At 39.7% G+C, this 21321-nt stretch overlaps 1 protein-coding gene across 1 annotated transcript in view; it reads right to left on the bottom strand.

Annotated features, from left to right (window-relative positions):
* Positions 1-21321, bottom strand: part of CNTNAP2 (contactin associated protein 2) — a 1678538-nt gene that overhangs the window by 875574 nt on the left and 781643 nt on the right. Inside the window, exons 6-8 of the mRNA XM_083188543.1 lie at positions 20180-20364; positions 17641-17784; positions 14399-14663 (exon numbers count right to left, since the gene is read on the bottom strand). Of these exons, the coding sequence (XP_083044669.1) occupies positions 14399-14663; positions 17641-17784; positions 20180-20364 (594 nt within the window). The remainder of the gene's footprint in view (positions 1-14398; positions 14664-17640; positions 17785-20179; positions 20365-21321) is intronic.

The following is a 21321-nucleotide window of genomic DNA, read 5'->3' as shown; positions in this document are numbered from 1 at the left end:
TAACTGGAAGAGACAGACTTTGGCTGCATACTAAGTAAGAAAACACGCATTGTATAATGCAGAAAATATGGAGTGTGTAGATCTGTGCCAAAAATTTTCTTATTCTTTCAAACTTCTGTAAAGTTAAGTATATAGTTATACATATTTAGTTAAATATTCAAGCCATAAAAACTCGATTGAATTAAAGGAAAATAATACAAAATTGAATGAAACTGTATAATTTGACACTTGTCAGGTGTCATTAACACAGCAGGACCATTGACCATTGTCAATGGTCATTGTCATTGGCAGCACGGATGTTGTAATGGTTAGCATTACTGTCTCACAGCGCTGAGGTCAATGGTTTGAACTCCGGTACTTGTGTTGGTTTACTCAGGGTACTCTGGCTTCCTTCCACAATCCAAAAATATACTGGTAGGTTAATTGTCTCCTAACAAAACTAACCCTGTACATGTGGTAGAGAATATAGATTGTAAGCTCCACTGGGGCAGGGACTGATGCGAATGTTCAAATATTCTCTGTAATGCACTGCGGAATATGTGCGCTATATAAGAAACTCTTAATAAATAAATAATAAATGTAATTTCGCCAGTATATCTCCAGACACATAACAAAGTCTTGCTTACCTCATTCTACTTTTTTTGCTTAAGAATGCAAACTGAAAGCTACAGTAGATAAACTAAGAGGGGATGCAAAATACTGCAGTTGAATAATTAATCCATATAGTGCATTGAATGTACTTACAGATGGACTGATTCACAAACTCTTTCTGGACCATGAATGCAAAAAAATGCAGATTTTGACAGATGTTCTTACTTAAGTGAACAGAATTAAATCAGAATGTACATTGGGGACACAGCAATTATAATCTTTGTTTGTATAAGCTCTAATGCTAAAATGTGGTCATAAATAGTATCCTTAATATAAGGTTTGCTTCAGTTTCTTATAGTAGGTATAAAAAATGTTGGCTTCGCAGAGTTGGAATGTGTTATTGTGCAATAAGTGAGATTCAAAATATATTTGGGGACATCCACATCAGTCTATGCTATTATTTCGGAATTGGACTGTATGCATGGTTGTTTTGAAGCGTCGGCCAGAAAGGCTGTGTCTCCGGTCCAGTCTTCATTCAGGAAAAGTAACAAGACTTCTCACTTACGTAATACTCTTTATTGCATTCTAATTTTTAACAAGGCGAGAGCAGGTAGACCGCTGCTTCCCCAAATGGCCATTAGACTAAGCCTCATTTTGTTCATACTGTTCCATATCAGTTTTAAGATGGTTGGACTGGGGGAAAAATGGTCAAACATTGAGGTGCATAGCTGCTCATAAACAATGTGATGCATCATACCCACTGAGACATCCAGATTTTTAGCAACTTGACATCTTGACATGTGGCACAAATTGTCATGTGGTACAAATTGTCACCTATGTGTTTGGCCAGCTGAATCGCTGGTCATCTTGATTGTCTGTCCTTTAGTGGCTGGGAAGGCATGGTTCGTAAAAGAGCCAGATTTACACACACATCTATGAACCCCACAGTTCACTTGGGCACACAAAATGGGACACTGGTGAATTTTGACCATAAAACCTTTTTGAATAACGCAAATATTATATGCCTACCCTGACCACATGTCACTCATTGGTTTTGCTGTTATTAAAGACAGTGTCTAAACCCCAAACCTGTTTTCATAACATGATGTTATCCCCGTACACCTTGACAAGTTAGTGATGAATTTGAGCTGCTGATGTGCCCATTAGATATACGGTAGATACATGATCACACTACACACCCCAATGTCTGACCTTGTTCCACCAGCCCTGCCTTGTTACGCCTGATGTTTGGACACTATGACTGATATGAGGCACAGTCTAATGACCATGAGGGCAAGCAGTTGTCAACCTCCTCTAACCGTGCAGGAAATTAGAGAACATTACACATATCAGTAGTCTACCTTACTTATTGAACCAACTATGGTTCTCCAACTTAAACTATGTTAAGTGGAGAGACCTGGCCAGTAGGGTCACTCATGCAGAGTTGTGCAAATGCACCTGTAGAAAAGAAGACTGTTTGCATAGACTGTATGCATAAACCTTTAGCTTTGGTAAGGTAGACATTTTCGGTAATAACATGCAAACAAAGAGCGCAAACTGATAATCAATAACATTATCCAAACACCCACTTAGCAAACAGTGCAAATTATCAGAAACTATTTTTCAAGGGGTAGTTTCGATCTGGGCAAAACACTAAAATCTAGTTCTCTGCTAATGTGAACATGATTTGTCTTTCATTATTTACATAATGCCTTGCAATAAAATGCTGGGATGAAAACATGTTAGCAAATTGAAATATTGATTTTTCCCACTGCACGTTAATGGAATGTGAGCAACAGGTTCTTGTTGCAAAAAGAAATTGGATCATATATCATCAGGAACTTCCTTAGCCTATTGCAAACTTTGTATAACATATGGACTTGACCTTTGCCTGCTCCATTCAGTTGTCCATTAACTGCTATAATGGAGTATCTGAGAACGGTATCTCTTTTCTAAATGAAGTCTATGTTATTCTTTCATAGTCATCTTGTAAATGTAAATTTGTAGTATTGTGTACGGTACATGCAGGAATATAATAGTATGTGCTCTCATGAGTCTATGTATTGTATTCTTAGTTCATCAGCAATTGGGACAAGTATGGATAGAGTTTACATGGGAAAGATTATGTATGTAGAGGAAGATTAACTGTTTTATACAATATTGCATTCAATGTAGGTTGACATTTAACACTGCCTTTAGAGAATGCAGCTAAAACCCCAAAGAAAAATGTTTAAATATAGATTTGTTTTGTTAAATGAATGTAGAAGTCTATTGTATATGGATAGAAAACTTCAGTATACTGTATATAAATGAATTATATGGTCAGATTTAACATCATTGTTTAGTAACCAAGGAGCAGCTCTGTAATAGCAGTTTTTTAAGAAAAGGAGATGGCAATTTTACTTAAATTATCAGAGTGCTAATATATATTAGACCTGGGGTAGCCAACTCCAGTCCTCGAGAGCATCCAACAGTTAATGTTTTCCAGATCTCCTCACAGAATCACAAGTGAGGTAATTAGCTCCACCTGTGGATCTTTTAAAATGTTAGTGAGTAATGAGTGCACCTGTGCAGCAGCTAGGTTGTCTGGAAAATGTGAACTGTTGGTAGCTCTCTAGGACTGGAGTTGGCTACCACTGTATTAGGTAGTCTTTGAGAAAGGTGCTGGTGCACCAAAACGGTGCTGTTAGACTGCATGGATTATTTCCTTGCCTCAGGATTGGTGAATACACGCTTTTGAAATGCCAGTATTTGTGAGATGCTATAATCAGGACTGTGTTGTGTATATGTATATATATATGTATGTATATACAGTATTGGAGTATTAGAGGGTGCTAATAGATTCGTCCCCTAGAATAGATAACCTGCCCCATATCGGGCTATAAGTTATAATCAATAAGTACTTCTATTAGAAAATACAAATGTTTTTATTGAAAATATTTACATTCATAAAATATAAATCCACAAATGTATTCAATCTATTCTTAAAATATCCTTTTAACAATGTTAATATTCACAATCACAAACAACATTGGTTGTAGACTATTTCAGGCTGACCCATTAAGCAGGCCTGTCCAACCTGAGGCCCTCCAGCTGCTGTGAAACTACACATCCCAGCATGCCAAGTCACAGTTTTAGCATTTTCTAACAGCAATAGTGTTGCAGGGCATGCCGAGACGTGTAGTTTCACAACGCATAACCCTCTGAGGTACTTACAGTATGTATTATATAGCTTCCCTTCTGTACTTGCAACTTGGTGGGACTGCTATGCTATTACTGGTGTATGTCCTTGTGTTTCCCTCCTATTACCCTATACATTGTAAGCTTGCAGCAGGGACTTCCAACCTCTATGTCTGTCTGTTTTACCTAGTTTGTTCTTTCAGTGTTGTCAACATTTGTAAAGTGCAACGGAATCTGTTGCGCTATATAAGAAACTGTAAATAATTAAATAAATAACAGCTGGAGGGCCGCAGGTTGAACAGGCCAGCACTAAAGAATACAGTTAACAGACCTCTTTTAAAGGTAACAATCTTTTATTCCAGACTGCATGACTAACTACAGATTGGTATCAAACCAAATCTAGGGATGCTAACTGAAAGAGTTGTTAAACCCCAATTGAAAAGTTGCTTGTCAACCTATATTATTTGTGATCTATTCCACAGGTTCTCAAAGTTGGTCCTCAGGACCCCACACAGTGCATGTTTTGCATGTCTCCTCATAGAATCAAATGAAATAATTAACTCCACTTTGGAATCTTTTAAAATGTGTCAGCCAGAAATTAGTGCACCTGTCCGCTGACCTGGAAAACGTGAACTGTGTGGGGTCCTGAGGACCAAGTTTGAGAACCACTGATCTATTCCATTCAGAATTAAGGAGCAAACATAATACTGAAAAGTCCCAGATGTGAATGTCAATGATCATCTGGTGGCAAGAAACAGAAGTTTTTTTAATCATTCTGAATGAGCCACAGTAGTGGATTAGTAGCTTCACATATAAATATCAGGTGCCACCCATGATCAAACCTTCATTCTTTCATCTGAGGAACTTGCGGTGTCAGACTGGAGCATGAATGAACTCGTATGGGCAGACTTAGGGGTGTGTCCAGTCTCCAGACGAGATGTGGCCAGCTGCCACAGCCATTTGGCTAACCATTAGATCAGCATTTTTCAACCACTGTGCTGTGGCACACTAGTGTGCCTTGAGCTGTTCTCAAGTATCCCCCCAAATCAAGAGATGCCAAAACCAGTTTACAGCCATGACCAGTTCCACTGTTATTTACTGGTCTCTTCTTTTCATGTAAAAGGCCAATGTATTTTATTTTTGTTACCTGTGGGGACCAGTGTGATTGATTTTTATTTGGGGCCAATAGGTTTGTTTTTTTCATGTGGGGGCCAATGTGTTTTGTCCTGTGGGGATCTCATGGTGTGCCTTGGCAATTTGAAAATCTTATTTAGTGTGCCGCAAGGTAAAAAGGTTGAGACTCTCTGCATTAGATAGAAAATAGTATAGTCAATTATAGTAAATATTGCTAGTGCATGCATGATAATGTACCAGAGTAATAACCGCAATGCACTATAGAAGATACATAAGCAGCTTGGCCCCAACTCAAGCGGCACCAGGAAACGCTCCCATCCCAGTGCAATCTGTTGTACCAGCGCTGCATCCACCCTGGACCCTGCCTTCCTGGCTGCAGCCTAATCAGTATATTGGTTTATCAGGCCCTGATCCTGTGCAGTATACTGTAACATATGTATACTGTATAATTCATGTGCACGGTCTGGAAATTGATCCCTATAATTGGAGGTTGGATCCCATGCAGTGGGACCCTCTGGGGGGGGGGGGGGGGGGAGGGGGGGTTCCCTGTGTCTCTGTAGGCCAGTCTGACACTGGGAACATGGCCAGAGTTATTAAATACATTTACTTAGAAGATCTCATGCATTTATTTGTGCTCTCAAATTAATATTACTGCAATGAACTCTACAAGAGTCTCCCCCAAAAAGCTGTAACATCTTCAGCTGGTACACGATGCAGCAGCTTTTAACTGACCACCAGCCCCATTCCTGTCACAAATGCCTGTCCTTTCCCTTCAGTGGCTGCCTGTAAAATGGGAAATCTATTTTAAGACTGACTTATTGACATTCCAAGCCCTACATAACCTTCCTATAGTCCCACTTGCTTACTTTGATCTGCAGATGAAGGACAACTAACAGAATCTATCATACTTCATTTGGGGCATGAGCTTTTAGCTTTGCGGGCAGACAAATGTCTATGTATAGGTCACAGGTTCACTAAAATATCACTGGCTTTTTCAGTATTGATATGATAACAAATAATCTGTAGATCCTAGTAGAAAAGTGAAGATTTCCAGCAAAACTCTCATGAAAAAAAAAAACTAAAATCCATGAATGAAATAACCTAGATCATCTCTCAGGCATGGCTACCCCTGTTATACTCATCAATAAGATAAGTGTTGCCGCAGCTATGCAGCCTGTAAATTAAAAGTTCTGAGGGTGATCCTCTAATAACATCCCTTCAAATAACATTCCAAGACATGTCCAATAAATATAACCACTGCCTTCTGATGAAGCATTTAAACTTGCAAACAGAAATGTGTGGGCTTTGTGCTTCGGCACTTTATGTCCTCAAGGACGATGTACAGAAAAGCTTCTTAGAACACAGATACATCTTTGTAATAAGAAGTCGCTTAGCATAAGAAAAAGACTCATAGGTTACATTGTAAAAAGCCCTGGTGATTTTTTTCAGTAACTTGAATAAACACGTAATACAGAATAGTGCTGTCTGCTCTCAAGATAAATAATGCAATTTTGGAAAGTCATTACAGAACATAGCCAAACTTATTCCGATCACAAACTGAAGAGCTCGTAATTAAATCACCACTCTGCATCATTAAAATAGCATCTGCAAGAACAACTGATGATACCATATTAGAAAAACCATTTATTTTCCAGTTGTACATCAAACTATTTTCTTTCGACTTCATAGTGAACTCATTAGCCTATATTTTATCTCAATACAAGTGTTACAATGTGCTAAGAAACTAGGGCCTTTTTTTCAATTAGCACTTTAAGTAAAAAAATCGAAATAACTAAATTGTACTTAAAGAGAAATACATATTTTTTATAGTATTATATAATAGTAAAGGTTTCATTCAGCCACAAAAGAGTTCCAATTAGAGAAAACAAATTAACTAGAACTGTGAAAGAAAGAAAGAATGCATAAAAAGAGTGTTAATTTTAAAATGAATGGTGTAATTCTTGTGTTGCAAATATAGAGAAGCTATAGAAAAAGAATATACAGTACTACACATGTGACGGTATACGGTCCCTGGGTCAACAATGTCTAGATCAAACACTATTGGTCAACAGTGACTAGTGAAATTTTTTATTTTTCTTGTTCAGGCCAACTTTGGTCATAATTTACTATCCAAGTGGGCATACTGTAGTGTGAGAATATAATAATGTGCCTACAGCATGGTAAAGGGGACGCGGTACACTTATATGGTGTCTTTGTCGACACCTGTCGACATAGCCACCCCAAAAAATGTGAGAGAAAAACCTGTGTCGACCATTCTGTGTTGACCATGTCCATGTTGACCTTAAACTTGTGTTGACCTTCTGTCAATGTCTAACTATGGTATGTGGACTATTTTTAGGTGTTGACCTAGTCACTGTCAATCATTAGTGGTCAACCTAGTGACTCTCGACCTAGACACTAGTTGACCCTCTATACCATGGGTCTTCAAACTGCGGCCCTCCAGATGTTGTGAAACTATTTATTCCAACATGCATTGCCACATTTTTTCCTATAAAAGCATGCCAAAACTGTCAGGGCATGCTGGGACATGTAGTTCCACAACATCTGGAGGGCCACAGTTTGAAGATCCATGCTCTATGCCAGGCATGTCCAACGTTGGCCCTCCAGATGTTGTGAAACTACACATCCCAACATGCTTTTCCACAGTTTTGCTATTAGAGAATGCTAAAACTATTGCAAAGCATGCTGGGATGTGTAGTTTTAAAACATCTGGAGGGCCAACATTGGACATGCCTGCTCTATACCATAACCCATGTGACTACCACATATACATCAATCTTGTCCACGAGAGCTTATTTATTACCTCAATGATCCCACACTCACCCCATTAAGCCTTATGTAGTGTATAAATCCCCAATTCATATTCTGTGTAATTTACTGGGCTTTTAGCATGATTTTTGACCAATGGTCATTATCGAGCTATCCAATAATACTCTTCTTTTGGAGTGCGGTATATGACCCATTTTTCAAGTGATAACACATGGGATCCAGATTAAATTTGCAGACCCATGTGCTAGCATGGGGTGCCTAAGGCACATAAAGCATAATCCCAATAAGTGTTGGCTTGTCAGGGCTAATTGAATAGCCCCCGGGAGATCCATTAGCAGCTGCAATTTACTGCACTAATTGGATACCCCATATAGGGCTGCTGTAGAAGCAAAAAGCAAGTTTTAAATAGTTGTAACGAGTACGAGACTGCATAGGATACTTCCAATACTGCAGAAAACCCAAGGTACGTATTGGAAGTACTTGTATGGTAGATATTTGTGCAATAGCTGGTCACACATTGCACAAGAATTGTGTAGAGCAACATACAGTACTAAACGACCATTTTCTTTCAGTGTATGAAACTGATAATTGTTCACAGCTGAAAAATGATCTGGACTATTCAGTTTGGTCTGACCAATGTGACTTTCATTCAGTCATCATTAGGCTATGAATGGAGTTTGCCTTCATACATAGGGGTAATTCCAACCTGTTCGCAGGGCTGTAGATTCGCTCAGAGGACAATTATTGATACACTGGGCATGTGTTCGGTTTGCAAGACTCAAGTACAAGGCCGCCCTGTGATGAAATCCTGCTACTATTTCTATATGTACACCGTTTACAAGGTGATTGACAGGAAGTAGGATTTTGGTGGTGAAAACCCGCCATTTAGTTTGAGTGCTAAAAAAAATGCTAAACTTGCTGGAAAAATGCTGGGAATGTCTGGGAAAATGCAGGCATGCCCAAAGTACAGGCCAGATTAGTAGTAGTAAGTCTAGGGCTACACGGCTACTGTGCTAGTTGTGCCCAGTGTAAATATATTTTGATGGTGAGCCTGTTCTGTATTTTGATGGTGAGCCTGTTCTGTATTTTGATGGTGAGCCTGTTCTGATTTGGGACATACTGTACTTGCTCAGATGTGAATAGTTATACACATCCATATGCACAGCGAGCATATCAATTAACAAGTCACAGGCAATGACTACATCCTGAACACCCTCTCTACTAAGCATGCATAAACTCGGTGACACTACAGAGTGTTCCTAAAAATAGGATACATTTTGGAGACCAGAGAGCTACATCTAACAGATAAAGAAAACCCTTACACAATAAAATTATTGTACTTCTATTTTTTAGCTACCCTTATTAGATCCATATCTATGGGGTTATTCAGATCTGATTGCTTTTCTGTTAATTTGCAGAGCCCTACGAACAGATAGCCACTGTCCAGCCAGAGTGAAATCCCATCCTTGCAAGGCTGCAAAAGGCTTCTGAAAAATTTGACGAATAGCTGCAAATCCATTAGCAACTCACTCACCATCAAATAATTTTTTCCTGTGTGTGAAGTGTATCTGTAACCCAGGGCCTACTTGGTCAATGTGAACGTAAAAGGCTGATCAAGGCTGGATCTGACATCACACGCCCTCCCTAAAAACACCCAGGCATGCCTACATTTTTCCTGACACTCCCAGTAAATGACCGGTTTCAGTACTTCCCCAGATGCTGGCTTCCTATTAATGAACTTGCGGACAGCTAGCGATTAGAGAAGTCCCTGCATTTTATTGCTGGGTGGCCTTGTATATGCAAGCTAAGATCTATACTCATCAACAGTCTATTGATATTTGGGTGGTAGGGAGCATCAGTGCCAGTGCCCCCAAGCCACCGCCAGGTCTGCAGGGGCTAATGCTACACCACTGGGTCCAGAGCTGAGAGTGGCCTGACTTCCCAGCCAAAGTTATGCGTTATATGCACCTACAAACTTCTGCCTTGGGGCCTGCAATATATCTATATATGTACCTGGGTCTGCTATTGCTATGTGGAATGAAATGAACTTGAGGGCATTGCAGTCTCCCATATCATAAATTCTTGGGACCAGAAGCTCTGTGGAGATGGGAATTTTTCCAGATTTCCAAATATTTACATATCCCATAATGAGTACACAAAAGGGACACTCTGCGGTGGTCTATGCACAGCCTGCTTTGTGGATGATATTCTGAAAGACCCCACAGTAAGACTTCTAATTACTTTAACCAATTATGTTTACCCAATATTACTTTACCATATAATGAGGACACGTTAAGGACAATATGTGCGGCTCTTGGGGCAGCCAGTCTTCATGTATTACACATGAATATGATGAGGATACAAAGGTATGCAAGAGGGTAGACACACTAGGAGGCCAGAAAACTGTTTTTTATCTAGGGAGACTAGAGGAATGGTCAAGAACATGGCAATCATAATTTAATGATAAAAAATGAAAAATGATACACTTGGGTCTCAAAAAGCCAAAGGCTTTATATAGTATTAATGGCACTTTATTGGAAACTACTGAGGAGGAAAGAGATCTACTGTATTTCAGGTGACTTAAGGTCAGTAATCAAAGCAATAAAGAAGCCAAGTAAAATTATTTGTTGGATAGGCAGCGGAATCAGCAGCAGAAAGAAAGAAGTAATAATGCCACTGTATTTGTCATTGGTACGATCTCATCTAGAATACTGTGTCCAGTTCTGGAGCCCGTACCTCCAGCAGGATATAAATACGTAAGAGATGGTACAAAGAAGGGGAACTAAAATGTCGCATGGCCTACATCACAAAGCGTAACTGGAAAGGCTAAAAAAAATCACAATATGTATAGTTTGGAGCAGAGAAGGGAAAAAAGGGCATAAAATAAACTTTCAAATACATCAAGGGTTTTAACAAGGTCCAGGAAAGAAACATTTTTCAAATGATGAGAAGTATTAGAACATGCACTGAAACTGGAAGGAGGTAGGTTCAGGGAAAATCTGAGAAAACATTACTTCACAGAAAGGGTAGTGGACAAGTGTAATAGCCTTCCATCAGAGGTGCTAGAGGCTAAGACAGTAGAGCAATTTAAATATGCATGGAATAGACATAAGGATATCCTTACAAAGAAATAAGGATTAGTTAAGGTTTGAGGTATCAATATGGTTTTAAAAAGGGCAGACTAGATGGGCCAAATGGTTCTTATCCGCTGTCAAATTCAAAGTTTCTAAGTTTGTAAAAGGCCCCCATTCATTAGGCCTGACTTAATCATCCTGACAGCTCTCGGAGGGGGGGTTCCCGGGGAGCTGCAGGCGGAGGGAATGGGTGGTGAAGGCAGCGAGGGGACCAGAGCGCCGGGTAGGGGAAGCCGGGCGGAGGGCGCACATAGAAAAATAAACCATACAAATGAATGGGCAGCCAGTGATTGGCTGCCCATTCATTTGTATTGTGTTTTTTTCTATGTGCACCCGCTGCCCGGCTTCCCCTACCTGGCGCATCATGATGGACCATAGGCTTCTACAGGGTATCGCCAGCAATAGCTGGCGAATCTCTCCGCAGCGGTGCCCCCTTGGAGGGATTTTAGTGTTTATGAAAATGCAGAAAACCCCTAAAAAACATGGTTTTTACCACATTTTCACTTTAAAGCATCCCGTCCAGTGCATGCCCAGCATAAGTTGGGTGCCAGGGCATCTCTTCATTTGAAACATGCAATCTTTATTTACATTCCTATACATCCAATCCAGTGCATAGTTGTAAATACTACAGCTCTGTAAAGGATCACCCTGCTGGTTGTGGACATGTGATGAAAGAATACAACTTCAGATGTATGAATATGAGCTTTTTACTAGTGAATTTTGATGTACTGTATCAGCAATGAATTGCAGCGATGTAGGTCTAATATAGTTCCCAAAATAATAATACTACCAATATGTGGTTGATATACAGAAAACTTGCCATCTGAATGGAAATGTACTTCCTGTAAAGGTATGATCTGGCCGCATGTACCTGTGGTGCCGGGACACGACATCTACAGTCGGGATCTGGAAGGTGGATAAATTAAGTCTGCCTGGAGTCCGATGGATGGGCAGCTGCCATGTCTCTCCCCCACTGCGCCGCTGACTCCCGTTATGGCTACTGGGTATGGATCTCAATCGCGGCTGGATTATTCACCATGGATGGATATGTAGTCTGCGTGAGGGCTGAAGTTGAAAACTGGATGGCTGTCTGCTGCAGTTTCTTGTTGCATGTTATGTAGTAGGCACCAAGTCATACAGAGGTATATGACAGCAGCTGATACCTGCCTCACTGAGAGCATCACATCCCCATCTCACTGACAGCAGGACATACCTGCCTCACTGACAGCAGCACATCCCTGCTGCACTGACAGCAGTGCTCCCCTTTCTTACTGACAGACATGCACATTTAAGACTGAAAAATCTATGCCACTGTTATCCAGCTAATATCCTTTTAAGTCCAACATCTAGTTACGCTTAACAGCCCTAGCGCTAGCATCAGATCCAGTGGTGAGCCACTTTAAAATAAGAGCATTAACATTGTTCAACATTATATATATATATATAAAATTAAAATTAAATTACTTACATTTAAGCCAGACTGTTTGAATAGCAAAAAAAATTGGACTGCAAAAGGATAATAATAGATAATTCAAATGAAAGAGCCTATTCCAAACTATTTTCCTAAAAATCTTTATCTGTTTCACCCTATTTTGTAACAACAGGGCAGGGGCCATTTTATAAGACATGTAACATTGCTGTTGGCAGATCAGTGTACTACTCATTTACCAACTTAAGAGACAGAAGAAAAATATGCTTGTTTAGTTCATTGTTTTGACAGGGCAGATTTTAAGAATATCCATTCCTTGAGTTCAGGTGATGTGTTTGAATCTCAGTAAACGTAATTGAGCGGTCTGTGCTTTATCAGGAATAGCTTAGCAACATGAGACATTGAAGACAGGGAACTACCAGTTTACATTCATTCCTTCAAGCATAATTATGCAATATGTCTTTAGTGTCAGGTGCAATAAATGTAACATTAATTTATGAACCTTGGCAAAATAAATAAGAAAAATTTGATATTTAAAAAAAAAATTGGTTTTGTAATTCTGAATACTAATACTATTTCTAAGTATATTTTTTGGTACTTTCATTAAATATTTATACCTATGGGACTGTACCTTCACCTAAGGAATGATATATATGTGAACTGATTTGCTTATGACAATATGACACTCACACAAGTTTCCCAAGGGCTCAAAGCTGCCTCCTGGCAGCAGGTAGATTTATCTGATGCAGATTTATGTGACAAAAAGATATCCATATCTCACATTTCTAGTACGCTTGCTTTTGACAGGACGTATAGAAAGACAGGGCCTTGAGTCTCAGGACTAACAATGAGATGTTAACTAATAGCAGGAAAATAAGCTCAAGGCAAAGGAATTCAATTTCAGATTTAAGAAAAAAGTGAAATTCCATGAAAAAGAGCTGGAGGCCTATAAAATTGTGTCATCTGAGAAAAATATAACTGCCGAGCTACTTTTCTAATTTGCACAACAAAACTTTGGGCTTCCCATAGGACAGGCACTGTTCTGAGCGATCTAATCTGAATGCATTTTGTTATTAAATTCAGTAACACTTTCATACCATTCCAGGTAACAATCTACAAATAATAACAGAATTCAAGTATATGGCTATGCTTATTTTTTTAATATAAGTTCAAAAAATCTAAATTGCAACTAATATTTGGTTGCATATGTAATAGTTTCCGAATTATTTGGAGGCATAGGATGCTGGGCAATAACCCACAGCCATTGATTGTGGGTAATTGACTCAACAGGGGTTATCCAATAAACTCTGATATGCCAAAGTGTTCTGTGGCTTATCAGGGATTCGGCTTTACCTGCCTCAGGGAGACAAACAAAATCTTTCCCGTTTTGCTGGAATCTGCAGCTGGCAAAAACACACAGGTTTCACTGAAGGTATTTTTTATGGGTGATCGTAATTGTATAGATTGTAAGAAAACACTGGTGAAACATCGGAAAAATATTTGAAAAACATTAGTTTGTAGCTACTGATATTTTATCAAAGCCAAGTTGATCCCCCCCATGTATTCAGAAAGTCATAAGCTTTCCAACGATATATCACAATGCATGAAAACAACAGAAATAGCATGGACCCTTAAGACAACACCCTTAACGGGTCATCCGTTTAAACTCAACCTTGAATTAGATTGTCCCTAAAGAAGATAAGGTATTGTACAAAGTATGCAGACAATTAGTTATCATGGGACCTCTATACACTCGCACACAAGCCTCATTCAAATATATATATATATATATATATATATATATATATATATATATATATACAGTACATACATACAAAAGCATTATCCAGTTCACTTCTTCATGACGTTACTTACCTTATATTTACTTACAAGTAATCATATGAGTATTCACCATCCACAATAGAGCTAAACATTCCACCATTTGAGCATGCCCTAAATATGAAAACTGTAGTATGCCAAAGTGCAACGTGGTGGTACACAACATGTGGAGGGAAGCATGATGAATACCTATGGTATACTGTAAATGCTCGTCAAACAATCTACAATGCAAACTTATCTACTGTATATATAAAAAAAATTCTGATTCAAAATTGGATAGACATTAAAATTAATCACTTACCTGAAGAAATGTCGATACGGTTTTTCTTAGACTTTGTCATGTTGATGTGGACGCTGATTTTGCCTTCCATTAAGTCTATTTCCACATTTCCATTTTCATCGGCAAAAGTAGTGAAGAGTAGAAGTCCATTTGGATTCCAGGTGCGGAAGTGAAAGCTTACTGATAAAATATCTTCAGCTGCTCGTCCATAGACTTCTAAGTAGCTGCTAGCATTAAAGAAGACGGGAACTGCATGTGATTCAACACAGGTGAAACTTAAATTGTCCTGAAACAAAAGAGATTGGTTTATGAGATGCTAAACATTTTGGTTGTCTTTCTAACAACGTGCAATATGTAAAAAGCCCTGTTGTGTCATCACACACTAATCTATCTACAGTATCTATCTATCTATCTATCTATCTATCTATCTATCTATCTATCTATCTATCTATCTAGTAGTAGCAGTCCAAGTCTACCGGCACTCAATTTGAAAAACAACTTGCCCCTGTTGTCAAATGAGAGACACTGCAGTAAGCCAAATCCCCAACGGGAAGAACTGGCACTCTGGAGATGGGTTTGAAGAACAAATGCAAGTGTATTGGGGACGTTTCTGGTTATGAACTCTGTCCTCAGCCCAACCTTTCTGTCCATCCATCCGTCCGTCTGTCTGTCTTTCTATCTGTCTATCTCTGCAATTATACAGGGCATATGGTGCCCATACATATGTGAGATATTGCACGTGATCCATGCGATTTAGATAAATCGCCTCAACAAGTCACATGGATCACATGCCATTGCATGTGTCACCCGAGGCGATGCATGGGCCTGCTCTTCAAATCTCGCGTCACCAGATATTATATGCTGCACATAATAACTTCTGCATTGTATGTGCAATCACATGTGGTTTTTAACCACATGTGATCGCTCGCAATGTGATCTGCATCGATGGTAGTTGTGGGCAGTGGGGTAGTGGAGCTGGTGATGGGCTGGAGGAAGGCTGGATGGTGGCAGTGTAGCGGAGTTGGTGGCGGACGGCAGGAGGACTGGCAGACGGCAGCATTCAGCTGGGCAGAATTTGAAAAATAAATTTCAAAAGACTGGGCGGCCCTCTGATTGACTGAAAGCTCTCGACATCTGGTGCATCACATCTGATGGCATCCGATCACACAAGTGTATGGGCACAATACTTTTAAGGTCTAATACATGCAGAAACAAAGGTGTGTGGTGACATTGGGTATGACACTACTATCCATAGGTGATTCAGGGTGGAGCCTGGGACATGGCCTCAAGTCTTTACATAAATAAGAGGAGTCATGGGCATGTGTTGGTACACAGTTGCAATCTCAATCGCAGCACCACAGTCATGAGCCAGAAGGCCATGTCATAAGAAAGGTACAAGGGAGACTCTGTGTCAGTTAGGGGCTGGTGAAGGAGTCATTGTTGTGACTTATGAAGCATTGTATTCCTCACAAAATGGGCGTCACCGGGTTTGGGAGGATCATCGTGCGATAGTGCACAACAGGACTGCTAAAACTGGCATTTGCATCTTTTCGCAGTTTGGAATCCATGAGAAATCGGAGCCGTGTATGATCTCTGTGTACCACTGACTCAGGCCCCTTAACCTTTAAATCTAGACACCAGGTTTACTAGCTAAATATACTGTATGTGGTGTAAGATGCAGTGTAATTACTTTATACTTTATTACTTTAAGTATACTGTAGCAGTGGTTCCCAACCCTGGGGTGCCTTGGTTCTTTTGTACTGTTGCCCTGAGTTGGTGGTACAGGTCCAATTGAAATCATTTATGGTCTTTATAATAGGCCAAACTAATGCTTCCAATCATAAAATAGTTGGACAAACAAAAGCATATCCTGTCCTCATCACATTTCTGGAACTAAGAATGACATATAAACACTTACTTAATTTCATATATGTTTTTCTGATTTTCTCAAGGACAAATTGACCTAGGTGGGCTTTGAAAGACTTATAATACTCTAGGGCAGGGGTTCCCAAACCTTTTTGAATCACGGCGCCCTAGAGCATCAAAATATTTTCAAGGCACCACTAGGCCAAATGCTTCTTATCGAGAAATTCAGCCACTAGCACTGGTTTTGCCTGGTACATTGACCATAAATAATATGAATTGATCCTGGTCCACCAACCCAAGGCACCCCTGAAAGTGTCCTGAGGCACCCCAGGGTGCCTAGGCACACAGTTTGTGAATCACTGCTCTAGGAAAAACCTTTGGAAACCACTGGGGTATACAGTAGGTTACACAAAGCAAGTTCATTATTATTATATTTTGATACATAAAATACAAACAATAAAATAATAATGACAACTCGATATGTACTGTTGCTGTTTTATATGACATTTTAAAGAAAATATTCAGCAATATATTAAACATATACTGTACTAACCTGGATGTAGGTATCTGAATGATAGGTTTGACAATAATTAGGTCAAAGGTCAATAGGTCAACCCTATATGGTCAAACTGCATTAAGTCAACATGGTAAAAAGTTTGACATGTAAAAGGTCAACAATGCTTAAGGTCGTTGGCATACATTTTGTCAACATGACAAATGTCAACACACACATATGGTCGACACATTTTTTTTTTTACTTTTCAACCAATGTCAACCAATTTTTGGGTCAACCATGTCCATGTCGACCCCTTTCCTTCTGTCCAACTTTTTATCTGTCTACCTTTTGCATGTCAACCTTTTAATCTAGTCAACATATGTGCCATGTTGATCATATGTAATTGATCTTTTGACTGTCAACCCAATTACGGTCAACCTAATGATCCATACCTCTTACATACATTAAATGTAACACAGCAAGCTTACAACAACATTGTTTTTGTACTTGAATATGGATAAAGTGTTGTTGCATAGATTATAGCTTAACAGTTACACTGTCAATCAAATTGTTTCCAAACTATGGGCCTTATTCTAGTTCACTCTTTCTGACAAAGTCCTTCTTAGATGGATAAAAACCATGTGCTCTGCAGGTGGGGTAGATATAACTTGTGCAGAGAGAATTAGATTTGGGTGGAGTTTTACTTCAAAGTGAGATCTAAATTGCAGTGTAAAAATAAAGCAGCTAGTATTTACCCTGCACAGAAACTAAATAACTCACCCAAATCTAATTCTCTCTGCACATTTGACATCCCCCCCTACAGTGCACATGGTTTTGTCCATCTCAGAATGATTTTGTCAGAAAGAGTGAACTAGAATAAGGCCTTAAGTTTCCAACTTACCACATTGTATGAATTCATCTTCTTTCTCCTGGCAAGGTCAGTGATATTAAGTGCATTGTACTTAATGCTTTCCATACAGCCTTTGAAATTTCTTCTGTTACTTGAACTTGGCTTGCCAGTTGAAGGCATTCCACCAAAGGTTAGCTGTGAAGAAAGTCAAGCAACATTCTGTAACATCTTAATGCATTATCATCATCACAGAAGCCACTGTTGGACTAAATGAGAGAATAAGTAAGATTCAGGTTATGGTAGTTACTTATAATTACAGTATACACCAATACAGTTTAACAGAATTACAGTAACTCTGTTAAATTGTATTGGTCAACATAAAGTAACAATTATTAGTACAACAAAAGGGATAATGCTGTTACAGTTTAAATATCTTTTTTTTATATTTTGTTGTTATTTACTTAACTTTTTCTTTGTTCCCATTGATTCATTCTAGTGATGATGTTTGCAGAGTAGGGGGATCCTAGTAGTTTAAACAGAAATAGTCCCCTGCTATGAAATTGAATACCATATGCCTCCATGATGCACCCCCACCTCCGCTGCCGCCACTGCTTCCACTGCTGTGCTCCCTACTGCTGCCGCAAATGAGTCCCGGACGCCGGTCCCCTGCACGGGGCCAGCGCCTGTGCAGTAGCTTCTTACGTACTTTTCATGCGCTGGCCCTATCCTTTATGGGCTGCTTTTGTAGCAGTCCCCAGAGGCATATTCAGGGTCTGGGTCCGGCGCATAGAGAGGCATCCCGAAGGGAAGGAACACCTCCCAATGGGACTGCCTTGAGTGACTAGCAGGTCAAACTTCCATTAGGAAGTCACTGCCAGTCCCAGTGAAGTGCCAGTTACAGTGAAGCCACAGCAGTCTCACAGACTGCATCTGGCTTCACTTAGGCAGAGAACAGTGCCGGATTTTACCTGGGGTGGCTGCAGCCCTGCAGCCCATGTGCAAAAACCGCCACTGTCCAAATGTCATTCCACTGCCATATGTAATCGCTGTTCCTCACACTGGAGATTGTAAGCTTCCTTTTCTTTGGCCATCATTACCTGCAACTGCAATCATTTTGCATTCAAGGTACTTATGTATTATCTGGGCTCCCATGTTAAATGCACCCCATTTTTTCATACCCCTACTATCCAACTACGCATGGAGTTGATTTTATATAGTGTGGCGAGCGCAGCGAGCCACCGTGCCCGAAGCATGGTGAGCGCAGCGAGCCCCACGAGGGGACGCGGTCTCATAAGAAAAACGGGAGCCCAGATATTACATAAGTACCGCATTCAATTTAGAATCAGCCCCTTAAGGGTCTATTTATCAAATAACATTTGAGTTATATTCCCTGAAAAAAGCAATTTTCAGGGGAAACAAATATTTATGAAGTATCCCCTAAATATATCATGGAGGAATTGCAGCAGATCCCTCCATTTCCGACAGCAACCACAGCCCACATAGGTTGCTATAGGGCTGCAATGCAGTTATATATACAAAGCTCTGGAAGCCCTGGCTTCTGCAGCTTGGCCCTGATAGGATCATGCTACTATATCTGCCGATGACATTATCCTATTAAAACCTATAATTACAGTTTTGCTCATTTTCATGTTGAAGGAGCCTCCAGCGATGGAGACCCAAACCAGGCAGCATTTATGCTGTCACATCAGTTCCAGCTCTTCACCAAGACACACTCTTATCAGGAGCCCATCTCTTGGAAAGAGAAATGTTATACAATGATGTGAAAATATAATGTTTAACTTATCAAGCTTATGCAATAAATATTTATTACATCTGCATTAGTAGTGCAAATTGTAATAGATATGCCCAATAGTGAGCAGTATCTATTTAATATATACTACAGTCTGTCTACAGAGAATGATAGTTACATAGATGTATTTTTTTCCCCAAAACCATTAAAACATTGTTTTGGAAAAGTGCTAACAGAACGTAATAAAAGTAGTGTACAAAGGACCTTATTCAGGTCCATTTGCATGGCCGCCTACATTCACGCTTTGCGCATTTTTGCACATGTGCATGCGCTGGGTGCGTGCACCAACGGTGAACAAAGCAACCTAATATATGCATGCAATTTCCACCTTCCACATCTTTCGATGGTCAGAGACCATCGAAAGATGTGGGAGGGTCCCAGTGGCATGTGAATGGACCAGAATAACCAACAAAGATCATCAGTTACATCATATAAAGTAATATTTATAAGTTCTGATTTACAAAAATGTGCAAATTTTCCAACTTTCACAACTATTTTCTGTGGAGGGACTCAATTTAGAAATGCATTATTTGCCATTATGTTATCTTCATTGTGTCCCTGTTTCTATTAACTGAAACTGAAAAGGATTGTTAAATACAATTAACTTATCAAGAAATAATGTAGATATTCTAAAGCAAAACAGAGATAATGAAACAATTCAAGAATAAGGAATAACCTTAACTTACATGTTTCTACAAATATGTCCTTAAGATATACTGACTTTGATCACTATGTATTATGAAATTGCAAGAGAAAATAATAATTGATCCTCTTTTTTACCTCAAAATCAAGGTCTAACTTATCAAATTCTCCATTGGTTTTAAAATGTTGCACATGGTTGTCGAGTGTAAGGTTAATATGTTTCTTGTATCGATCAATTATAACAGAGTGCCAATGATGGTCATCTAGGAGGCTTCCTGTAGTCACTATGGTGTGGCCATATATATTTCCATACTGGTTGCTACCTGAAGTAGAAAAAAGACAGAATTATAATACTGAAAGGGAAATGAAAATGGAATCAATTCATTAACACAATCATTGAAAAACATAGTTTTACCCTCAACCCTCACCTGTACAATTCTTTAAATAATTATGCTAAGCTCCTAAATTTTACACAGTTACTGTCTTCAGTACTTAGGCCCTTATTCTGGGTGACTTGCAAGGCTGTGAATTTCGCAGACTTGCAAATCCACCAAGAACCGCCCCCTGCCTGCACAGCCACCCGCCCCCGAACCCTGCAGGCATGCAATTGGATGATTTGCATAAGAATCCATTCGCAACCTTGGGTGCAGGGGAGAAATCACTCGATGGTCGCGCCCATCAAATGATTTCTTCAGCGCACGCAGATCTGAGACACCTCTATGTCCTCACACAGGATGGGCAACTGACATCCACTGCTGTCAGCTGCCGGCTCCCCGCACCCGCGTCACTGGGCAATTTGCATGAGATCGCCCATGACATGTTGGGCGTTCCCATGCAAATTGCCTGGCGCCATGCCCCCTGCCCGGACTTCTGTGTGTGAGTGCTGTGGGCTCTCACACAGCAACTGCACATGTGCATAAAAACCTATGTGTATGCACAGTCGCAAACAATCAGTCATCGCAATTCTGCACGAATGCATCATTTTCAAAGTGAAGCACAAAACAACACAGCATTTACACAGAAAAAATTGAGGAAGAGTGGTGGAAAATATGTTGTCCCATTTGCTATTTAGGTATCAACTCTGCTCTCCATTTAGGGAATAACCTTGTGCATAGCCACAGGAACCACAGCCAAGGTGGTAATTTTTTCAATGTTTCTCTTGCGACCACTCATACGCCTATACCAACGTTTACGAACCTCAGGTGAAAGTGTGGAGATGGCATATTAGAAGTACAACACCTGCCTTTGGTAGTAAGGAGGTTATTCTGATTGACTCGCTC

Source organism: Crinia signifera, chromosome 5, assembly GCF_055691185.1.
Source record: "Crinia signifera chromosome 5, ASM5569118v1, whole genome shotgun sequence".
Classification (NCBI taxonomy): Eukaryota; Metazoa; Chordata; class Amphibia; order Anura; family Myobatrachidae; genus Crinia; species Crinia signifera.
The sequence above is the reverse complement of the archived record's forward strand: the minus strand, read 5'-3'. Positions and strand labels throughout refer to the sequence as shown.